At 39.1% G+C, this 23,301-nt stretch overlaps 2 protein-coding genes across 3 annotated transcripts in view; one reads left to right on the top strand and one right to left on the bottom strand.

Moving 5' to 3' along the window:
* Nucleotides 1-581: 581 nt before the first annotated feature.
* On the bottom strand, nucleotides 582-11,149 carry znf16l (zinc finger protein 16 like). The gene is made up of 3 exons (XM_061912358.1): nucleotides 10,172-11,149; nucleotides 1,826-2,011; nucleotides 582-1,744 (listed from the first exon to the last, which is right to left on the bottom strand). The coding sequence occupies exons 1-3, from the start codon at nucleotides 10,878-10,880 to the stop codon at nucleotides 1,056-1,058; spliced, it is 1,584 nt and encodes a 527-aa protein (XP_061768342.1). The 5' UTR covers nucleotides 10,881-11,149; the 3' UTR covers nucleotides 582-1,055.
* Nucleotides 10,557-23,301, top strand: part of LOC133560156 (SH3 domain and tetratricopeptide repeat-containing protein 1) — a 32,956-nt gene continuing 20,211 nt past the window's right edge. The window contains exons 1-3 of one of the 2 annotated variants that reach the window (XM_061912357.1): nucleotides 10,557-10,841; nucleotides 20,861-20,927; nucleotides 22,805-22,870. In XM_061912357.1, the coding sequence (XP_061768341.1) occupies nucleotides 20,912-20,927; nucleotides 22,805-22,870 (82 nt within the window). In that variant the 5' untranslated portion in view covers nucleotides 10,557-10,841; nucleotides 20,861-20,911. The other variant, XM_061912356.1, reaches the window with a different exon arrangement.

Raw genomic sequence — 23,301 nt, 5'->3', positions numbered from 1 at the left:
GTGAGTGTGAATGTTGTCTGTCTATCTGTGTTGGCCCTGCGATGAGGTGGCGACTTGTCCAGGGTGTACCCCGCCTTCCGCCCGATTGTAGCTGAGATAGGCGCCAGCGCCCCCCGCGACCCCGAAAGGGAATAAGCGGTAGAAAATGGATGGATGGATGGATGAATGTTTGTGGCACTGCTTGATTACTGTTTAATAAATGCAGTTTTGGTAAATTTACTTATTTGTGATTTCCCTCTCTGCATGAAAGTTTAAAATAAGCATATATTAATGAAGTATGAAGAAGAATGTTTTAATGTAAACACATAGAATCATCTAACTGCTGTGATTACATGTATCAAGTGTTCATTCAAGGCTCAAGCAAAATATCAAGATATATATCGTATATCGTGACAAGGCCTAAAAATATTGAGATATTAATACAAGGCCATATTGCCCAGCCCTAGTTGCATTTCACTCCCACTGACATTAGTTTGATAAACACTGGCAACATTCACAGGTTTATTATTTGTTTTAAGTTGTCATTGGTCAGGATTCCTTTCAATTGCTTTTTTAAACGCTGAGACAATCGGTCAATAACGTCAGACATCAGTTGGGAATTTATTTGGCACCTTTTAAAAAATGTGTTAGATTTTAAGCAGCCTATGAAACGTCCAATAACTTATATCAATAGATGGTGACTAGATTACATGTCTGCTGTAAAGTACTATAGCACAAAGAATGGAAACCTGCCTGCATTACTCGTACAGTCCACACGAGGGCGCTGATAAACCCAAAGGCTTCATATGACTTATTTTGGTCTTCTCTCATGCTTTCATGTGTTTGCTTTTAATGCATATGTTCCCATTGTATGTGTCCTACAAAAGACAAAAAGAGGAGGCACCACTGTGTAGTGTTATTAAAGAAACAGGATGCTGGTAAGTCAATAAATTGCCCAAAATTTTTAACGTTTTGTGAGTTGATGATATTAGTACATGACCTATTTATCAATGTTTAATATTGTCTGTAATTAGAGTTCAAATCAGCACTTGGACATCACATCTGTAAGGCAGGTGTCACTCTGCAGGCATGCATCGGTGGCTCTTGTAGGTGCCCAAGTGACGAAAGCTGCGGCCACACTGCTGGCAGCAGTAGGGCGTGGCCCCGCTGTGTATCCTCTGGTGGGTGTATAGGTTACCCAGCTCTTTAAAGCGGCGGCCACACTGCGGGCAGGCATACGGACTCTCGCCAGTGTGAACGCGCTGATGCCTCTTAAGTCCGGAGAGGACCGAGAAGCCTTTTCCACACTGCGGACAAGGGAAGGGGCTCTGGTCGCCGCTGTGCACCAGCCTGTGGCTCTTTAAGCGGGCCGCGTGACGGAACCTTTCCCCGCAGTCTGGACACACGAAGGGCTTCTCTCCCGTGTGGATACGCTGGTGCTGCCGAAGGTTCCCTAGGTAGTTAAAATGGCGTCCGCAGTCCCCGCACTCGTATCTGCCCTTGAGTTTAACCTGCTTGTTGGCGTCCGACGCAGCGTTCCTTCTGTCCGTCGCCTGTCCTTTGCCAGATTCATCGTGTCCCGTCCCAACTCTGCTGCTGTCCTCTGCAGTGGGCGGAGCTCCGGCAATGCTCTGCAGGGCTTGGAGGGCTTGCACACCTGCTGTGTCCGAGTGTATCAGTTTAATGTGTTCCTCCAGGAACGCCGAGTCAGGGCAGAAGGTTCCGCACAGAGAACATATGAAGGTGTGGTTGGGAAACTGCGGACCTGGAAACCAATTGGGAGAACAATCAAACACTGATTGTTATTGATTAAGGGGATCTTAATCTTATTGATTTATTTGCCCACCTGTCTGTGGTCCGTCATTGTTGCCCTGCAGGGGATTCTCACGGTCGGCCTCCACAATGGAGAAATCAGCTGGCGGAACGTGTGAGAAGCGGGCCACCGTCTGTTCTAGTCTCGATGAGCCTTGCTCGTCCTCTTCTACCTCGGTTCTGTCAGCTGAAGTATTCTCACACGCAGGCTGCTTTATTACTGGCAAGACAATGCGGGCATTATAGTAGATCTACAAATGGTGAAAAAAACATGAATAATGTCACCAATTAAAAGCCCTAAAATGCTAATAATGAGGCTCAACCAGGGGCCTCAAACTTAAAGCCTATATTTTCTGGACCTCTACTTATCTTGATAGTTTATTGCAGTGTTTCAAAGCCATAGGACGATTGGTACGATTAAAATCAAGAGTAAGATTACCAATTCAGTGTTATATTTGAGAGGGCCCAGGCCCCTCAGTAGTGGAAACGTTCCCGAGGTCAAAAAGTTTAAGAACCTCTGGCTTAGTGTTATTGCAGCCTGCACAGTTAATTATGTTGTGGCAATCTTGAATCCCACGAAAAATAAATAACTACAAACCCTGGAAAATGTTATGGAATCACCAGACTTGGAGAATGTTCATCTAGTTGTTTAATTTTGTAGGGGAAAAAAAGCTGATAACATACATGCCACAAAAAAATAGTCATTTCAAATGGCAACTTTCTGGCCTTGAAAAACACTAGAGACAAGAAAATAAAATGTGGTCGTCAGTAAAATCGTCATTTTTAGATCAAGCAGAGTGGAAAAAAATATGGAATCACTCATTATGAAATCCCAAAAATTAAACAAATAAAAAACACTACGAAACACCACTCGTACGGGACAGGACATGGAGTGACAAACAGAACTCTTCATCAATCTTGCTCCTACTTTGACTACGATTACACTGCAGGCCAAAGTGGCCCGAATCAGATTTTTTTTTTTTAGATCTGATTTTCATCCAGCTGACTGTTTACACTACAAGTAAAATGTGATTTGTTTCAGACTCCAATGTTAACGTGCACGGGCCCCAATGTCACTTGCATGTGCACTTTGATAAAAGTGAAAACAAAGGAAGTTGACCGGGAGGAAGTCGCTACTACTACAAAATAAAATCAAAGTCACAACACTGTTCATTAAAAACAACATCTAAATGCAGAAAGTCACAGCAATGGAACTGAGATGCTGTCACTGAGAACTGAAGTGAAGTGAATCATATTTAAATAGCGCTTTTCTCGAGTGACTCGAAGCGCTTTACACCCAATATCTAAGTTACATTTAAACCAGTGTGGGGGGCACTGGGAGCAGGTGGGTAAAGTGTCTTGCCCAAGGACACAATGGCAGTGACTAGGATGGCGGAAGCGGGAATCGAACCTGCAACCCTCAAGTCGGCCACTCTACCAACCGAGCTATGCTATGACAATAAAAGGGGAAATCATGCTTTACTTGACACCTATCTCTATGGTGCCAGGCTGGCTAAGGACCAGCAGTAGCTGGCAGCAATCCCTCCTTCTCAGGTCATCTCTGTGCCTGCCTCTTTGGCACGTGGCCACATCAAACTACGAAACAAACTCCAAAATACAGAGCCGAACAGTTTCTAAATGACTTCTACGTGTCAGGTGATGTGTTTATTTAGCAAATTTGATGACTATTTGTCGTCCAAAAGCTTTGTGAAAAACACCTTGCTACTACTAATGCCAATGGTAGGAAGTTGTGGACATGATCATAGATTTTCATTGCTAAGTTGATGGTAACTTGACAACGTCTAATAACATAGTTCGACCACCAGTGTTTAAATAAAAATTGATGCATCTTTGTGTGTGCTTTGTTTTACCTGAAATCATTTAAACTCTAATTTATTGCAACATTTTTACAATGAATGTTTTTTTCTTATTTACCGATACTTTTCTTATTTACTTATAATGTTAATAAAACATTGAACTAATTCCTACTTTAATTGTTTTTTTACTAAAGATCCTTTAAAACTGGCAGGTTAAAAACAATGGTGATATTAATCAAGATCAGATGATTGGATTTTTCCTCGAGCAGTAAGATCTGGAATATTCACAAATAAGAAAGCCATAATGATAAAAAAAAATAATACAGCTAAAAAAATGGTCATATAAAATGCAATTTTTCACATCTTTATTTACACCACTTACATATAGTATCGATAAAACTACCGATGAATACTGGTATCGATAAAATCTTAATATACATCCCTAGAAAATTACTATCATTTTGTGTCATGTTTGTTACCTGCTTTTTTTAATTAAACAACTGAATTATCATCATCCAAATCTGTTGATTCCATTTTTTCAATAGTTGTCCAATAACAATGAAAACACAAAAATTACAGCACAACAAACACAAATACCAACTTCCTTTAAAGATCTAGCTCTAGATCTGACCAATCTAATTCCAAGACTGCAGCTGACCAGTCTAAGTCTATGAGCATAAACTGATGATGCCTACTTGGATGAGAGGTGACACGCCTTCAAAGACAAACCAAAAAGTCCAGTTGCGATCGATTGAATGCACTGAGAATTCAACGTCCATGATGACTTACAACATTAGACAACTTCCTTTAAAAGGGGACCTATGATGATTTTAATCTGTATTCGAACACACTTTCTTGTGGTCTATTGGATATGTTTGGTGTCAACTTTCCTCCACAGTCTCATTTTTAAATCTACCTTCTGAGTTTGTCAGCAAACGGTATGTGCGTGGAGGCGTTCTAGTTATATTGCAAATGAAACCATGTCACACCCTCTCCAAAAATATAATTTATCTTTTGAAAACGTATATCTTTAAGAGGAACATCGCTATTTTTGTTTGATCAGCCACAGTCAAATTTTAACTATATAAACAGTCAGAAGATTAGATACACCTGCCCAGTCTTGGATTGATACAGACCAGAATGCAAAAAACCTTTATCTCATTGCATGTCGTAACTCTGTGTTATTGTGCATATACTAATAATAATGGATTAGATTTGATATAGCACTTTTCAAAGTGCTAAACTGAAGACCCATTATCATTCATTCTCTCAACATTCACATTTGTCTGCCCATGGGGTAGACCAGGCGGGTCAAACGTACGAACCGAGGGCCGGATCAGTCCTGCGAACAGGTTTTATCCGGCCCGCGCGATGAGTTTGCTAACTATAAAAATGAACCCTAAATTTTTGAATGAAATAAAACAGCTGTTCTAAGTGGTTCTAAGTGTGTCCACTGGATGTCGCAATTCTTTGTATCTTTGTAGATGATGCTACATATGTACAAATTAAACCACATGGTGTTAGTACATCAGTCGAGGGAAATGATCCATCCATCCATCCATTTCTACCGCTTATTCCCTTTGGGGTCGCTGGTGCCTATCTCAGCTACAATCAGGCGGAAAGCGGTGTACAGCCTGGACAAGTCGCCACCTCATCGCAGGGCCAACACAGATAGACAGACAACATTCACACTCACATTCACACACTAGGGCCAATTTAGTGTTGCCAATCAACCTATCCCCAGGTGCATGTCTTTGGAAGTGGGAGGAACCCACGCATTCACGGGGAAGACATGCAAACTCCACACAGAAAGATCCCGAGCCCGGGATTGAACCCAGGATTACTCAGGATCTTTGTATTGTGAGGCTTCATCAAACTACATAAATAACATACTGTAATTTTATTTTTAGATATATATATTTTAACTTGATGGTTTGAAAATTAACACCAATGAGTTGACTGATGGGCTTCACAGTGGCAGAGGGGTTAGTGCGTCTGCCTCACAATACAAAGGTCCTGAGTAGTCAGGGTTCAATCCCGGGCTCGGGATCTTTCTGTGTGGAGTTTCCATGTCCTCCCCGTGAATGCGTGGGTTCCCTCCAGGTACTCCGGCTTCCTCCCATTTCCAAAGACATGCATCTGGGGATAGGTTGATTGGCTACACTAAATTGGCCCTAGTGTGTAAATGTTGTCTGTCTATCTGTGTTGGCCCTGCAATGAGGTGGCGACTTGTCCAGGGTGTACACCGCCTTCCGATCGATTGTAGCTGAGATAGGCAGCAGTGTCCCCCGTGACCACAGAGGGAATAAGCGGTAGAAAAATGGATGGATGGATGGAGTTGACTGGTGAACTTTATCATATAATTTATTCAGAAAATATAAATAACGACAAATAAAGATGGAATACAATTAACTGCAACATTCAATTAGGACAATGCATACAATAAAAAATATGTTGATGAAGCATATGGTAAATGTTTAAACACGTTCATAATACTTTATGACATACATTGTCCATGGAAACAACTCAGCAGGAAGCAGAAAAAGAAAAATCAACAGTGGATGAAAAAAATGATTAAAAAAATGCTTGCAATAAGAATAATAAATAGAAAATTTGTGATACAAAGGTCATCCTCAACAGCAATTACTAAATGGCACTAAGAGGGATCATCCCCAATACTTCTCATACAGAAATGCAGATAATGACAACATTTTTTTTTAATTAGTTGAAAGCTTCAATGATTACTTTGTAAATATTGGAACAAACTTGGAGGAAATGAATTTAAGTGTAAAATAAACAACATTATGATTTCTACAATTTCAAAATTAGCTATATTTAAACAAAGAAAACAATCTGAAGTTGTCTTTATTTTTAAGTTATCACGCCGTGATTTGGCAGTTGGGAGTAGATTTTTTTTCCCATCTGGCCCCCGTTCTAAAATGAGTTTGACACCCCTGGGGAAGACTGATGGAAGCGTGGCTGTCAATTTGCGCCTACAGCTCCTCAGTCCACCACCAAGCTTTTTAAGTTAAATAGATTTTTACACACACTCGGCGTGGTGAAATTTGTCTTTTGCATTCGACCCATCCCCTTGATCACCCCCTGGGGAGTGAGGGGAGCAGTGGGGAGCAGTGGGGAGCAGCGGTGCTGTGCCTGGGAATCATTTATGGTGATTTAACCCCCAATTCCAACCCTTGACGCTGGGTACCAAGCAGGGAGGCAATGGGTCCCATTTTTATAGTCTTTGGTATGACTCGGCCGGGGTTTGAACTCACAACCTACCGATCTCAGGGCGGACACTCTAACCTATAGGCCAGTGGTTCTCAACCTTTTTTTAGTGATGTACCCCCTGTGAACATTTTTTTAATTCAAGTACCCCCTAATCAGAGCAAAGCATTTTAGTTGGAAAAAAAGAGATAAAGAAGTAAAATACAGCTCTATGTCATCAGTTTCTGATTTATTAAATTGTATAACAGTGCAAAATATTGCTCATTTGTCGTGGTCTTTCTTGAACTATTTGAAAAAAAAAGATATAAAAATAGCTAAAAACCTTGTTGGAAAATAAACAAGTGATTCAATCATAAATAAAGATTTCTACACATAATTAAAGTGCCCTCTTTGGGGTTTGCAATAGAAATCCATGAACTTAATTCTAAACATTTCTTCACAAAAAAAGAAATATTTAACATCAATATTTATGGAAAATGTCCACAAAAAATCTAGCTGTCAACACTGAATATTGCTTTGTTGCATTTCTTTTCACAGTTTATGAACTAACATTCATATTTTGTTGAAGTATTATTCAATAAATATATTTATAAAGGATTTTTGAATTGATGCTATTTTTAGAATACTTTTAAAAAATCTCATGTACCCCTTGCCATACCTTCAAGTACCCCCAGAGGTACGCATACCCCCATTTGAGAACCACTGCTCTAACCTATAGGCCAGTGGTTCTCAACCTTTTTTCAGTGATGTACCCCCTGTGAACATTTTTTTAATTCAAGTACCCCCTAGTCAGAGCAAAGCATTTTTGGTTGAAAAAAAGAGATAAAGAAGTAAAATACAGCACTATGTCATCAGTTTCTGATTTATTAAATTGTATACCAGTGCAAAATATTGCTCATTTTTAGTGGTCTTTCTTGAACTATTTGGATAAAATATATTTAAAAATAGCTATAAACTTGTTGAAAAATAAACAAGTGATTCAATCATAAATTAAAATTTCTACACATAATTAAAGTGCCCTCTTTGGGGTGTGTAATAGAGATCCATCTGGATTCATGGACTTAATTCTAAACATTTCTTCACAAAAAAAGAAATATTTAACATCAATATTTATGGAACATGTCCACAAAAAATCTAGTTGTCAACATTGAATATTGCTTTGTTACATTTATTTTCACAGTTTATAACCTAACATTCATATTTTGTTGAAGTATTATTCAATAAATATATTTATAAAGGATGCTTGAAATGTTGCTATTTTTAGAATATTTAAAAAAAACTCACGTACCCCTTGCTATACCTTCATGTACCCCCAGAGGTACGCTTACCCCCATTTGAGAACCACTGCTCTAACCTATAGGCCAGTGGTTCTCAACCTTTTTTCAGTGATGTACCCCCTGTGAACATTTTTTTAATTCAAGTACCCCCTAATCAGAGCAAAGCATTTTTGGTTGAAAAAAAGAGATAAAGAAGTAAAATACAGCACTATGTCATCAGTTTCTGATTTATTAAATTGTATAACAGTGCAAAATATTGCTCATTTGTAGTGGTCTTTCTTGAACTATTTAGAAAAAAAGATATAAAAATAGCTAAAAACTTGTTGAAAAATAAACAAGTGATTCAATCATAAAAAAATGATTTCTACACATAATTAAAGTGCCCTCTTTGGGGTTTTGTAATAGAGATCCATGAACTTAATTCTAAACATTTCTTCACAAAAAAAGAAATATTTAACATCAATCTTTATGGAACATGTCCACAAAAAATCTAGCTGTCAACACTGAATATTGCTTTGTTGCATTTCTTTTCACAGTTTATGAACTAATATTCATATTTTCTTGAAGTATTATTCAATAAATATATTCATAAAGGATTTTTGATTTGTTGCTATTTTTATAATATTTTTTAAAAATCTCACGTACCCCTTGGCATACCTTCAAATACCCCCAGGGGTACGCGTACCCCTATTTGAGAACCACTGCTCTAACCTATAGGCCATTTGTTCTCAACCTTTTTTCAGTGATGTACCCCCTGTGAACATTTTTTTAATTCAAGTAACCCCTAATCAGAGCAAAGCATTTTTGGTTGAAAAAAAGAGATAAAGAAGTAAAATACAGCACTATGTCATCAGTTTCTGATTTATTAAATTGTATAACAGTGCAAAATATTGCTCATTTGTAGTGGTCTTTCTTGATCTATTTGGGAAAAATAGATATAAAAATAGCTAAAAACTTGTTGAAAAATAAACTAGTGATTCAATTATAAATAAAGATTTCTACACATAATTAAAGTGCCCTCTTTGGGGTGTGTAATAGAGATCCATCTGGATTCATGAACTTAATTGTAAACATTTCTTCACACAAAAAGAAATATTTAACATCAATATTAATGGAACATGTCCACAAAAAAATCTAGCTGTTCACACTGAATATTGCTTTGTTGCATTTATTTTCACAGTTTATGAACTAACATTCATATTTTGTTGAAGTATTATTCAATAAATATATTTATAAAGGATGCTTGAAATGTTGCTATTTTTAGAATATTTAAAAAAAATCTCATGTACCCCTTGCTATACCTTCAAGTACCCCCAGAGGTACGCTTACCCCCATTTGAGAACCACTGCTCTAACCAATAGGCCAGTGGTTCTCAACCTTTTTTCAGTGATGTACCCCCTGTGAACATTTTTTTAATTCAAGTACCCCCTAATCAGAGCAAAGCATTTTTGGTTGAAAAAAAGAGATAAAGAAGTAAAATACAGCACTATGTCATCAGTTTCTGATTTATTAAATTGTATAACAGTGCAAAATATTGCTCATTTGTCGTGGTCTTTCTTGAACTATTTGGAAAAAAAAAGATATAAAAATAGCTAAAAACCTTTTTGAAAAATAAACAAGTGATTCAATCATAAATAAAGATTTCTACACATAATTAAAGTGCCCTCTTTGGGGTTTGCAATAGAAATCCATTAACTTAATTCTAAACATTTCTTCACAAAAAAATAAATATTTAACATCAATATTTATGGAACATGTCCACAAAAAATCTAGCTGTCAACACTGAATATTGCTTTGTTGCATTTCTTTTCACAGTTTATGAACTAACATTCATATTTTGTTGAAGTATTATTCAATAAATATATTTATAAAGGATTTTTGAATTGATGCTATTTTTAGAATACTTTAAAAAATCTCATGTACCCCTTGCCATACCTTCAAGTACCCCCAGGGGTACGCATACCCCCATTTGAGAACCACTGCTCTAACATATAGGCCACTGAGTAGCTCCCCCTACATTGTGTTTCGATAGTGACATGTATTGTTTTGTTTTTTTACCTTTCAGGTCAGCGGAGTACTCCATGGGAGCCATCCACTCGTAGTCATAAATGCGCTTGCTGCTAGTGGGCAGCATGTTAAAGATGTCCTCCGCACTGGCGTCTGCGTGCCCAGGCCCGGAGGCAGCCAGCGCGCTGTCCGGCCACAGGTTGAGGGGCTGCGGCTCTTCCTCCGGGCGAGCCCCCCTGTCATCGCTTTCTTGGCCGCTCTGCTCCCCGTCCATCTCTGCGCCCCCTCTGGAGTTCTTGTCCTTCATCAGGTAGTCACAAATGGCGTCAATGTTTTCCTTCTTCACCCCTGGCAGGGCGGACTTGGCTCTCTTGGGGTCGGCGTTAGGCAGCTTGGAAGGCGCCTCGGACCTCTTACAGGCAGCAGCCTCCGCCTCCACACCCGCTCCTACGAGCTCCTTGCTGTCGCTCAGCCTCGCCTTTAACGCCGCGATCTCCTCCGTTTTCTCCCGCAGCTCCATTCTGAGCACCCTTATCCTAATGCTGACCACCTGGCGGATCTCGGCGAGCGCAGTCTCCAGCACCACGCTGATGTTCCTGCCCAGGTGCTCGCTGATGTCGCTGACCGAACACAGCAACTCCTCGTCGGGCTCCACGGCCAGGAAATCGCCGTCCGTCAACCCGCTTGGCTCCATGAAAGCACCCTGGAGCCGTGGGGACAGGTTAGTGTCCGAGAAACTGGGGTTTCTTTTGCGACTCATCGATGATTTAACGCGAATAATCGTCTGTTGACAGCAGAGTTTTAAGCTAGCAAGCTAATGTTATCCTGATGCTCCAGGGTTGCTAGCAAAGTTAGCGTGGGTGATCACATCGGGTACCGAACTTCAAAATAAAAGCAGCCAATTCTACGTTTATTTTGAAAGCGGAAGCTCGTCGTTATTAGGTGTTCACGTCACTGTGAAGACTGTGTTTTTACATTTTTTTTCCAATTGCTTACACACTCCATCCATCCATCCATCTCCTACCGCTTATTCCCTTTTGGGGTCGCGGTGGGCGCTGGTGCTGTCACGCCAAATTTCTTCCCCCCCCATTTACTTCCGGGGTCATGATTAATACAGACATTTTGTTAATGCTATATTATAAAAATATAACGCTGTATTATAAAAATACAGACGTTTTGTTAACGCTATGTTATAAAAAAAAAACAATTTACAAACACAAGCTATGGGTTGACACATTTACTTCCGGGGTCATGATTAATACAGACATTTTGTTAATGCTATATTATAAAAATATAACGCTATATTATAAAAAAAAAAACAATTTACAAACACAAGCTATGGGATGACACATTTACTTCCGGGGTCACTTTTCCTCACGTTTCCTCTTACGTCATCCCATAGCTTGTGTTTCTAAATTGTTTTTTTCATTTTTAAATTTTTTTTTTTTATAATATAGCGTTTACAAAACGTCTGTATTTTTATAATATAGCGTTAACAAAACATCTGTATTAATCATGACCCCAGAAGTAAATGGGGGGGGGTTGTAGAGGGAAGAAATTTGGCGTGACAGTGCCTATCTCAGCTACAATCGGGCGGAAGGTGGGTTACACCCTGGACAAGTCGCCATCTCATCGCAGGGCCAACACAGATAGACAGACAACATTCACACTCACATCCACACACTAGGGCCAATTTAGTGTTGCCAATCAACCTATCCCCAGGTGCATGTCTTTGGAAGTGGGAGGAAGCCGGAGTACCTGGAGGGAACCCACGCATTCACGGGGAGAACATGCAAACTCCACACAGAAAGATCCCGAGCCTGGGATTGAACCCAGGACTGCAGGACCTTCGTATTGTGAGGCAGACGCACTAACCCCTCTTTAAGCCCTGCTTTGCTTACACACTCAATTTTTTAATTTTCACACTGTTAACAAAAGTCTACACACAGTACGCAAAACCACTGTGCAGATTTGCCTAATATAAGGCCTAGAGTCTGCTTTACAGCAAAATATACTCATGAATTGATTAACGTGGACCCCGACTAAAACAAGTTGAAAAACGTATTCGGGTGTTACCATTTAGTGGTCAATTGTACAGAATATGTACTGTACTGTGCAATCTACTAATAAAAGTTTCAATCAATCAATCAGTGTTTTACACACACTTTCCCATCTTGCACACATATAAGGATTGTGATACACACATCGGCAGCACGGTGACCATACTTGCCAACCTTGAGACCGCCGATTCCGGAAGGTGGGGGGGGGGGCGTGGTTAAGAGGGGAGGAGTATATTTACAGCTGTTGTGTGCGTAGTTGTGCACTGTACTTTCTAAAGTAGATGTTATTGTCACATATGCATGATTGATTGAAACTTTTATTAGTAGATTGCACAGTACAGTACATATTCCGCACAATTGACCACCAAATGGTAACACCGCAATAAGTTTTTCAAATTGTTCAAATCGGGGTCCACATTAATCAATTCATGGTATGAATATATACTATCAGCATAATACAGTCATCACACAAGTTAATCATCATAGTATATACATTGAGTTATTTACAATCGGGGGGTGGGATGAGGAGCTTTGGTTGATATCAGTACTTCAGTCATCAACAATTGCATCAACAGAGAAATGGACATTGAAACAGTGTAGGGCTTATGTACAGCGAGCAGAGAACATAGTGAGGTCAGATAGCATAAGAACAAGTATATACATTGGAAATACATCCGGTTATTTACAATCCGGGGAGATGGGATGTGAATGTAGGAGGATTAGTAAAGGGTTGAAGTTGCCTGGAGGTGTTGTGGTGCATGTACAGTAGATGGCAGTATTGTCCTGTTTAAGAGTGTCACGTGCTGTTTACGTTAGACGAACTGCCTTACGGTAGAGTGGTAGACGTAAACGTGACTGCTGTTGTTGTGTGTTGTTACTGCGCTGGGAAGACGTTAATGAAACTCCCTAACAATAAACCCACATAAGAAACCAAGAACTCGCCCTTCGATCATTCTACAGTTATAACGTCATTGGGCAGACACGCTCTCAGACACGTCACTCAGGTCATGGAGCTGGAGGGGGCGTGGCCTCCAGCTCCGCCTGAATTTCAGGAGATTTTCGGGAGAAAATTTGTCCCGGGAGGTTTTCGGGAGAGGCGCTGAATTTCCGGAGTCTCTCGGAAAATCCGGGAGGGTTGGCAAGTATGATGGTGACACAGAGGTTAGTGCATCTGCCTCACAATACGAAAGTCCTGAGCTGTCTTTGCTTGGGATCTTTTTGTGTGGAGTTTGCATGTTCTCCCCGTGACTGCGTGGGTTCCCTCCTGGTACTCCGGCTTCCTCCCACCTTCAAAGACATGCACCTGGGGATAAGTTGATTGAATGTGTGTGTAAATGTTGTCTGTCCATCTTCAGTATGTTGGCCCAGCGATGAGGTGGCGACTTGTCCAGGGTGTACCCCGCCTACCGCCCAAATGCAGCTGAGATAGGCTCCAGCGACCCCCCCCCCCCACGACCCCAAAAAGGGACAAGCGGTAGAAAATGGATGGATACACACATCTTCACATCTTTCACACAGATAAAATTATAATACACACATTTTCACATGTTACACACACAGTAGGATTGTGATACACACATCTTTAGCTCCAGATTTTTTTCAAACAATTTAATTTGTCTCAGATCCGAATTTGTACTGCATGACATTGTTGACTACTGTGACATGTTACTTTACCTGACTGCGGTAAAAAAAATATATATATATATTTGCAGCCGGCATTATCATTGTTGATTGATTGATTGATTGATTGATACTTTTATTAGTAGATTGCACAGTACAGTACATATTCCGTACAATTGACCACTAAATGGTAACACCCGAATAAGTTTTTCAACTTGTTTAAGTCGGGGTCCACGTTAATCAATTCATGGTACAAATATATACTATCAACATAATACAGTCATCACACAAGTTAATCATCATAGTATGTACATTGAATTATTTACATTATTTACAATCCGGGGGGTGGGATGAGGAGCTTTGGTTGATATCAGAACTTCAGTCATCAACAATTGCATCAACAGAGAAATGTGGACATTGAAACAGTGTAGGTCTTATTTAGTAGGATATGTACAGCCAGCAGAGAACATAGTGAGTTCACATAGCATAAGAACAAGTATATACATTAGAAGTACATTTGAGTTGTTTATAATCCGGGGAGATGGGATGTGAATGGAGGAGGGTATTAGTAAAGTGTTGAAGTTGCCTGGAGGTGTTGTTTTAGAGCGGTTTTGAAGGAATATAGAGATGCACTTACTTTTACACCTGTTGGGAGTGCATTCCACATTTATGTGGCATAGAAAGAGAATGAGTTAAGACCTTTGTTAGATCGAAATCTGGGTTTAACGTGGTTTGTGGAGCTCCCCCTGGTGTTGTGGTTATGGCGGTCATTTACGTTAAGGAAGTAGTTGGACATGTACTTCGGTATCAGGGAGGTGTAGCGGATTTTATAGACTAGGCTCAGTGCAAGTTGTTTTACTCTGTCCTCCACCCTGAGCCAGCCCACTTTGGAGAAGTGGGTTGGATTGAGGTGTGATCTTGGGTGGAGGTCTAAAAGTAACCGGATTAGCTTATTCTGGGATGAGGTACCAGGAGGTGCAAGCGTAATCGAAGAAGGGTTGAATGAGAGTTCCCGCTAGAATCCTCAAGGTGCTTTTGTTGACCAGAGAGGAGATTCTGTAGAGGAATCTCGTTCTTTGGTTGACCTTTTTAATCACCTTGGTTGCCATTTTATCACAGGAAAGATTAGCGTCTAGAATGGAACCTAGGTAGGTGATCTCATCCTTCCTGGTGATAACAATGTCACCCACTTTTATAGTGAAATCACTGACCTTCTTAAGTTTGATATGGGACCCAAATAGGATGGATTCCGTTTTACCTAAGTGTATGGATAGCTTGTTGTCAGCGAGCCAGGTGCAAATATTGAGGAGTTCAGCACTGAGGATTTGTTCCACCTGTGACTTGTCCTTGCCGGATACCAGCAGGGCCGAGTCATCCGCATACAGGAACAATTCACAGTGGCATGCTGATGGCATGTCATTCACGTATATTAGGAACAGTAAAGGTCCTAGTATACTGCCTTGGGGGACTCCACAGCTTACTGAGAGGGGACGGGACATGGTGCCGTTCACCTCTACCACCTGTTTCCTCCCCTTCAAGTAAGATTGCATCCAGCTTGATGAGGTTTCGTCGAATCCGATTGCTCGGAGCTTATCCAACAGTATAGCGTGGTTAACGGTGTCAAAGGCCCTCTGAATGTCCAGAATGACCATGCCGCAGTATTTTCCCGCGTCCACCTCATGTTTGATGTGGTCGTTCAGATAGAGAAGGCATGTGTCAGTGGAGTGGTTTGTTCTGAAGCCGGATTGGAATTTGTACATTAGTTTATTAGTAGCAAGGTATCTATCAACCTGTTCATAAACTATTTTCTCTATTTCTTTCGAAATGGAACTGAGAATAGAAACAGGTCGGTAGTTACCAGGTTCTAATTTGCTTCCTTTTTTATAAAGGGGGGTTACTCTTGCTATCTTGAAATCCTCGGGTACTTGGCCTTGTTTGATTGAGAGGTTTATTATATGAGTGATTATTGGGGCAATGGTGGTGGCAGAGTCCATGAGGAATCTGGAGGGGATATTGTCAAGGCCGGTGGCCTTGTTTGGGTGGAGCGCGCTCAATTTATTAAGCACCTCGTTAGCTGAGACCATTTCTAATTTGAAATTGTTGTTGACTACTCCTAGCTTTCTGTAGAAGGCTTTAATGTGTTCTACACCAAAGCGACCAGAATGTTGGGATAGCTTGTTAACGAGAGTTGTGGCTATGTTGGTGAAAAAGATGTTAAGTCTGCTTGCTACCTCTATTTTGTCTGTAATGAGGGCGTCACCCTCCTTGATGTTGATGTTGGTGAGTCTGGTTTTAAGTTTCTGGCTGCATCCAGGAAGCTGGTTGTTGAGAATTTTTCAGAGCTCACGTGGCTTATTTGTGTTTTCCTCTATTTTGTCATTGATATACTTTTTTTTTAAGGATTTAGTCAGGTTGTTTGTTTTATTTCTTAATTTATTGCATTGCTTTTTGAGCGTTGAAAGGAGTGATTTGAGGTTATTATTATTGGGTTGTTTATTTACTTCGGTTTTACACTTTTGGTATTCGAAATATTTTCTGTCCCTGTCTTTTATGGCAGCTAATAGGTCTGGATTGATCCACGGTTCAGAGCGGGCTTTGATCCTGACTGTTCTCATGGGAGCCATATCATTTAGTATAGCTAGGAACGCTGTTTTGAAGCGATCCCAAGCATCCTCAACCAGGTTGCTCGTGAGAAACAGGGGACCAGTTCTTGTTGAGCAGTTCTTGAAAAGATTACAGGATAATTTTACTTTCTCTTTAGGTCCTTACGTATAGGCCCACTTCAAAGTAAACAATGACGCTTGCTATGGATTTGCCAATATATTTTGTCAAGTTTTGTCAATCATTCATCACATAAACTAAAAAGGTCAGGCAAAATGCCCCAAACATGTGATTTCTTATAGTAAAATATATTTTTTTTCTTACAAGTGTGTTTTGTATTTATCATTGTTCTGGGTAACTCACTCCAATAGTGTCTTATCATTTGAAGTCTATGTGAGTGAGATGAAAATAAAGCTGCATTTTTTTTCAAATGCTTGCTTTATTTTGATGAATGGACATATGTTTTGACCGAAGTTTGTCATTTTTCAAATAATCTAGGAATTAAGAAAATTGAACATGGTGTTTGGAAAAGTGTGTATATACACACAGTTAGTAAAATTGTGTGTAAGCAAATGGAAAAAAACTGTGACAGCATAAAAAGGAAACACATTGATGTTACCTGCACCTTATGCAATGTGCATCCAGAGAATGTTTACCACCTGTTTCGGACGTGTGAAAGCACTTGACCACTATGGCAGAAATGTCCTTTCATCCTGGACAATATTCATGACAAATTTGTTCTTTGTTTTGAAGATTTGCAATTTGGATTTAGACTGTAATAAAAACAAATTGAAAAGGAATTTTACCTTTGCAACCTCATTATACTATTGGCTATGTATTATATTCATAAATGTAAGTTTCTCAATACCCAACCTGTTTTTTGTGCCTTTAAAAAAGAATTAGAACTGTACTTTAAAACACTCTCTAGCTCTAACAACCAAAGAGATGTGAAAACTATAATGCTGTGCTCCAAATTTGGATTATTTACAGAACTTGTGTGAGCCAATGGCTTTACATCTGTTTACATGTATATACATCCATCCATTTTCTAGCGCTTATTCCCTTTGGGGTCGCAGGTGGCCCTGGTGCCTATCTCATCTACAATCTGGCGCATGCCCAGGTACACCCTGGACAAGTCGTCACCTCATTCCAGGGCCAACACAGACAACACTCACACTCACATTCACACACTGGGGACCATTTAGTGTTGCCAATAATATATATATATATTTTTATATATATATATATATATATATATATATATATATATATATATATATATATATGTACTTTATTGAGTTTATAACCCCCTGGCACTGTTTTGTACTGTTTCTGTACTTTTTTTTGTTTATCATTATTTATTAATTGTATGTAAATGTTGCATATTATAAATAAAGGTTTATTAAAATTAAATATAGACGTGGACGATATTACTAAATATGGTATCGGTGTGACACCAAGTAAAGACTGGGTCATCGTGACTAGTACTAACACCATGAGTAAATTAATTTGGGATGGACATAATTGAAATTAGAATAAAAACGTTTTTACCAACACATTTGTGTGCAAACAATTCGGCAATATTCATTAAAACAATACATATTAATGTAGCAATGGCAACAAACTAATGGCATTATTCCCTTTAATTATTTACAATTATTTCAGCCAAATAAAGTCAATAGTGCAAAACTCTCTGCAACCAGGGGCATCGCCAAACAGATCTCACTGGGGCACGTGCCCTAGTGTTGATCTGCAGTGCCGCAGTAAATATTTAGCCAATAAAAAAAACGCTTCAGAGTTTTAACTCCACATAACATTGACTACAGCGCACATACTACTTAGTATGGTAATTGATTGCTACTGTATTCACTCCACTTAACAATGAGCACTTGGCTAATTAATATGGTCATTTATTCACGTGTGGATCGACACTTCAGTTGAGAGAGAGAGAGAGAGAGAGAGAGAGAGAGAATGCGAATCACTGCGTGAAGTAGGTAACGTTAGCCAACAACAATTTGTTAATTATCCATCCATCCATTGTCTACCGCTTATTCCCCTTTGGGGTCACGGGGGGCGCTGGCGCCTATCTCAGCTACAATCGGGCGGAAGGGGGGGTACACCCAGGACAAGTCGCCACCTCATCGCAGGGCCAACACAGATAGACAGACAACATTCACACTCACATTCACACAATAGGGCCAATTTAGTGTTGTCAATCAACCTATCCCCAGGTGCATGTCTTTGGAGGTGGGAGGAAGCCGGATTACCCGGAGGGAACCCACGCATTCACGGGGAGAACATGCAAACTCCACACAGAAAGATCCCGAGCCTGGATTTGAACCCAGGACTGCAGGAACTTTGTATTGTGAGGCAGACGCACTAACCCCTCTGCCATCGTGAAGCCCTTTGTTAATTATATTATTTTGATTTTGATTTGACTCAAACTGTAACTCCTAGATTTATATCAGAAAGTTATTCGCCCGCAGCAGGGAACAAGCAGCAAGGAATGAGAAATGTAAGTGAAGTTCTAGCTAGCTAGGCAACATCATTGTCTTAAGTTGATGCTAAGTTAGCTAACGTTATTCCTTGTATCAAGACAAACATACTCATTTGCTGTACGAGCTGTCGGGGGAATTTCTTATGAACATGAAACATAATGTTGGTTATTGTTTATTGTTTATTGTTTATTGAATGGATCCCCATTAACTGACGCCAAGGCGACTGCTAGTCTTCCTAGGAGTATACAAAATTAAAATACAAAGAATACATGCATTACCCAACATACAATGGAAAAATACAACATAAGATAAAATAGCTAGTTGAAAACAGTATTAAAAATTCACGTCATGTGGGTAGCTGCAATAGGTGTATCTTCAAAGCTGTCTTGAATGACAATTTACTTTGTGAGAGATTAATGTGTGATGGCAATGTATTCCAGAATGAAATACATCTATACATGACTGTATGTTTGAGGAGATTGGTCCTGGGAGCAGGAAGTGCCAAATAGCCATTGCTGGCATTTCTAGTGTCATGAATGTGTGTCTTAGTTTATTTTAAAAACTGTTTGTAAAAGTAATCTGGTGATTGATCTAACATGATAGTTCTAAAGAACATAAGGAGACTACACTGCATCTTTTGTTCAACAGACAACCAGGACGGACGTGAATGCATAAATGTAATATTAGAGCGCAATGAACATTTAAGGGACAGTCTAGCCGCTCTGCTTTGAACAAGTTGAAGTTTGTTCAGGTCAGACTTAGTTGTAGCGGACCATATTATAGGACAGTAATGAAGCTGACAGAAAACCAAGGACTGTATAACTTGACCCAATGTTGAGGATGTCAAGAAGGTGGAACACTTTCTGACCATGGCTAAACCTTTTCCCATTTTCATTAAAATACTAACGATATGATCGGACCATGACAGTGGACTGTCTAATAACACACCAAGCAGTTTTGCTTTTCTGACCTGCACAATAGGTATATCTGACATTGAAATGTGAAGCTGAGGGTCTTCAACAAACATATGCCTGGATCCAAAAAGAATACTTTTTGTTTTGCCAATATTCACAACAAGTTTATTATCATTTACCCAGCGTGACACTCTCTCCAAGTCCTCATTTAAGGTTTTTTCTAGGTCATTTAAGGTAAAGGCAGTGCTGTATATAGAGTTGTGTCATCTGCATACATAACCATATTGGTGTTTGTTGTAAATCAGGGAAGATCATTAGTAAAAATAATAAAAAGTAAAGGACCTAAGCAGCTTCCTTGAGGCACGCCGCAGTAATTGTACTTGCGTTCAGATGGGCTACTATTAAACCACACATTGTCTGCTGGTTCTGCTCAGGACCTCTGCATCAATGATGATTTGGAGTAAGCATGTGTGAGTTGAGTGCTTCTCAAATGGTTTATCTTCAGGAAGAAAAACATTTTTCCATATCATCAAGTCGTGAGCCAAATTTTTAAATCATTCAAGTTTATTTCACAGAAAAATAACATAGTAGACTTGTCTAGTTAATCGGTTTGTCTTTGACTAAAATAATCTTGTTTTGTCACCAGAAAAATGGCTACAGCTAAAGCATCTGCTTTTGTTTCCAGAAAAAATAGTAAAATTTCTGTATTTGTTACCAGAAAGATGGTTGAAAATATTGGGTTTTGTTGCCCCATTTATATTTAAATATATATATATTTCCATGTCTGTCCTGAGTCCTCCTCCAACTTGTTAGTCGGTTTGCCTTTTTCTAAAATACTCACTAACAGTCACTAGAAAAATGGCTAAAAATATCTGGTTTTGTTGCCACAATTTGATTTTTTTCTCCCTAAACTTTTTTTTTTCATGCACACATCTGACTGTGACTCACTGAAAATGACACACAATCCACTTTTATGTCACAACCCACCAGTTGGGAACCACTGGTCAACTGTATAACAGTTACTGTAATAGTTCCATGTCTGTGCAGACAAAGTGGAGCAGCAGAGTGCAGGAAGAGGTGAGAGAGAGATGGAAGTTGATGAGCAAGAGCAGAGGTGAGTTATAGATGTTAAATTTGCAGATGATTACTGCAAAAAATATATCAAAAAGACTCATTGCTCTTCCTTTTTGCTTTTACCAGTAGCAGTTTAGAAGTCTGGAGTAAAAAAAAGTGCACAAGTAGGCCAAATGCATTAGTTAATTTCAGGTGGTTAATCAAAGATCCATACGACATAATCTGATATGATTTCATAGTTTATAGCACTATTTATGTATTTTTTATGATAAATAAGTGCTAAAAATGTTTTTGCTTGCGCGCTTTGCACGCTCACATTAATTATTTGTGCCCCAGGTGTGCCCCAGTACAGTATTAGGTCTAGTGACGCCCCTGTCTGCAACTTATTCCTTTATTCTTATTTTCATTGTCTTTATTCCTACTATTTATTTCTAAGGGTAGTGTGGCTGCCAAGCTGGGCATTCTACGCAATCCTTTGGCATTTTTCCACCAAAGCCGTACTCTGACGCTTATCATGTCCACGGTATTTAAATCAATCCGCCCACCTACAGTAAAAAGTTCAATTCAAGTCAAATCCATTAGTACAATATTCATTAAATAGCCAAAGCTGTCATTTTAATAAACAGCGCATTTTAAGACTATAAATCACCATGCTGTCTAGGTTGGTGTGTAGTGAATCCTTAGACTGTAGGAGTTTCACGTTTTTAATTAAACTTTTAAAATAAATGAACTTTTCAAAGATATTGTAAAAAGTAACTTTCAATGAAAGTACTGTATTGTTAGACTAATCTAAACTTCCTGGAGTGAACCAAACTGTTGTTTCAGAGCTTGTGATCTTGGTTGAAGGTAACTTTTTTTACAAGCAATAAAAAGAACATTTAAGGCTCCAATCAAGATGCCTTGAGTGGACTTTAGTGCTGTGACCCTTTTCCATGTGATTCTACTCTGACTTGCTGGTATAAATTCCAGCTCACAGAGGAACTGAGTAGAGGAAAGGAAGTGCTGAGTGTGTTCCTGGGGGGGCTCATACACATAATGACACAAACAGTGCATAAAAAGTGAGAGAAAGTCCTTTGCGGGAGCTTCGATAAACCAAACATAGGCGCCTTAACCCATTGATATTTTTGGAAAGGGCTTTATTTGTTCACCAAGTGATGATTAACTTGCAAATGGCAGATGTTTGAAAGAAAAGGACTGAGCAAGCAATTTTCTTCCATGATGGAGCAAAGTAGACGGCACAGCAGACTAGGTAGGTAAGACTTTAAAAGGTACTTTTGTTTTCGTTGTCTTGTTATTAAAAACAGTGCAACATGTATTTAACAGTGTTGAGTTGAGTTTGTGTTTATTTGGAACTGGCATGCATACAACATGATACAATTTCCAGTTTCTCGATCCAACATGTTGGAAAAGGAGTTGGAAGAAGCAGGGCTTATTTAATTTTACCCCTTTTCCTTTACATATAAGTTGCTCAAACTTTTGTTCACTTGCTGTTCTCAATTGAAATATCCATAACTAATAAAAGTAAAAATAAATAAATAATGAGTGAAGTAAGTTATATTTCATATGGTGAAATGAATACGATTATCTAGAAAATGAATGGATGGTTGAAATAAATTCTAAATGTTTATCATGGTTCTTCTTCTTTGTACTTTGTAAACACTTTAAGTTTAAAGAGTTTATGAAGTGGATCATATTAATATTTTTTTAAATTTCTTTGGTTAATCCATTCCATAATTTAATTCCATATACTGATATACTGAATGTCTTAAGTGTTGTACGTGCGTACAAATGTTTGAAGATTATATTTCTCAAATATTGCTGTCATTGTCAGTCAGTAATATGCTTTCTAAGTTGTTGAAACCAATAGTGTTTTATTTGTTGGTGTTTATTCCATCTTTGTTAAATTGTCTTTTATAGTTGGTGGTGCTTTCTGCAGAGATGCTGCCAGTGCAAAGGGAACACCTGAGGACAACCTTCCAGCAGGTAGCTTTATGCCACACATGCACATACCTGTACGTGACCTGCTCATTAAAACAGAAATATGACCCCTGCTGTAGACATGTGAGTCCATTTAAAGTGTATCCTCTCAAGCCACTGATTAATTTTTAAGCCTGTATCAACTTATTGACTGCTTGGTATTATGAACAAAAAAAACTTTGTCATCTGATTTTGTTTGTGACATTGTAGCTGTTGTTTGTCATGGATGATATTATAGTAATGGACAGTGGATTCAGACAGATGCTGATAGTATCGATATCAATTTTACCATCACATTGATTCTAGCGTGATGAGATTGATGTTTTTCAGTAGTTTTTTTTTTATCTGTATTTGTTGTTGCGTTGTTTATATTGTTGCATAGTTATATTTATGTATTGTTATTAAATAGCAAATTAACTTTTGTGATAAATCACAAA

The sequence above is a fragment of the Nerophis ophidion genome, linkage group LG10, assembly GCF_033978795.1.
Source record: "Nerophis ophidion isolate RoL-2023_Sa linkage group LG10, RoL_Noph_v1.0, whole genome shotgun sequence".
In the NCBI taxonomy this organism is placed as follows: domain Eukaryota; kingdom Metazoa; phylum Chordata; class Actinopteri; order Syngnathiformes; family Syngnathidae; genus Nerophis; species Nerophis ophidion.
Note: the sequence above shows the minus strand (reverse complement) of the source record. Positions and strands in the feature narration are given on the sequence as shown.

Coding starts and splice junctions, on each gene's coding strand:
- znf16l (XM_061912358.1), bottom strand. CDS start 10,880: ATGAGTCGCAAAAGAAACCCCAGTTTCTCGGACACTAACCTGTCCCCA. Junction 2,012..10,171: donor GTACTCCGCTGACCTGAAAG/GTAAAAAAACAA, acceptor TTGTCTTGCCAG/TAATAAAGCAGCCTGCGTGT. Junction 1,745..1,825: donor CAATGACGGACCACAGACAG/GTGGGCAAATAA, acceptor ATTGGTTTCCAG/GTCCGCAGTTTCCCAACCAC.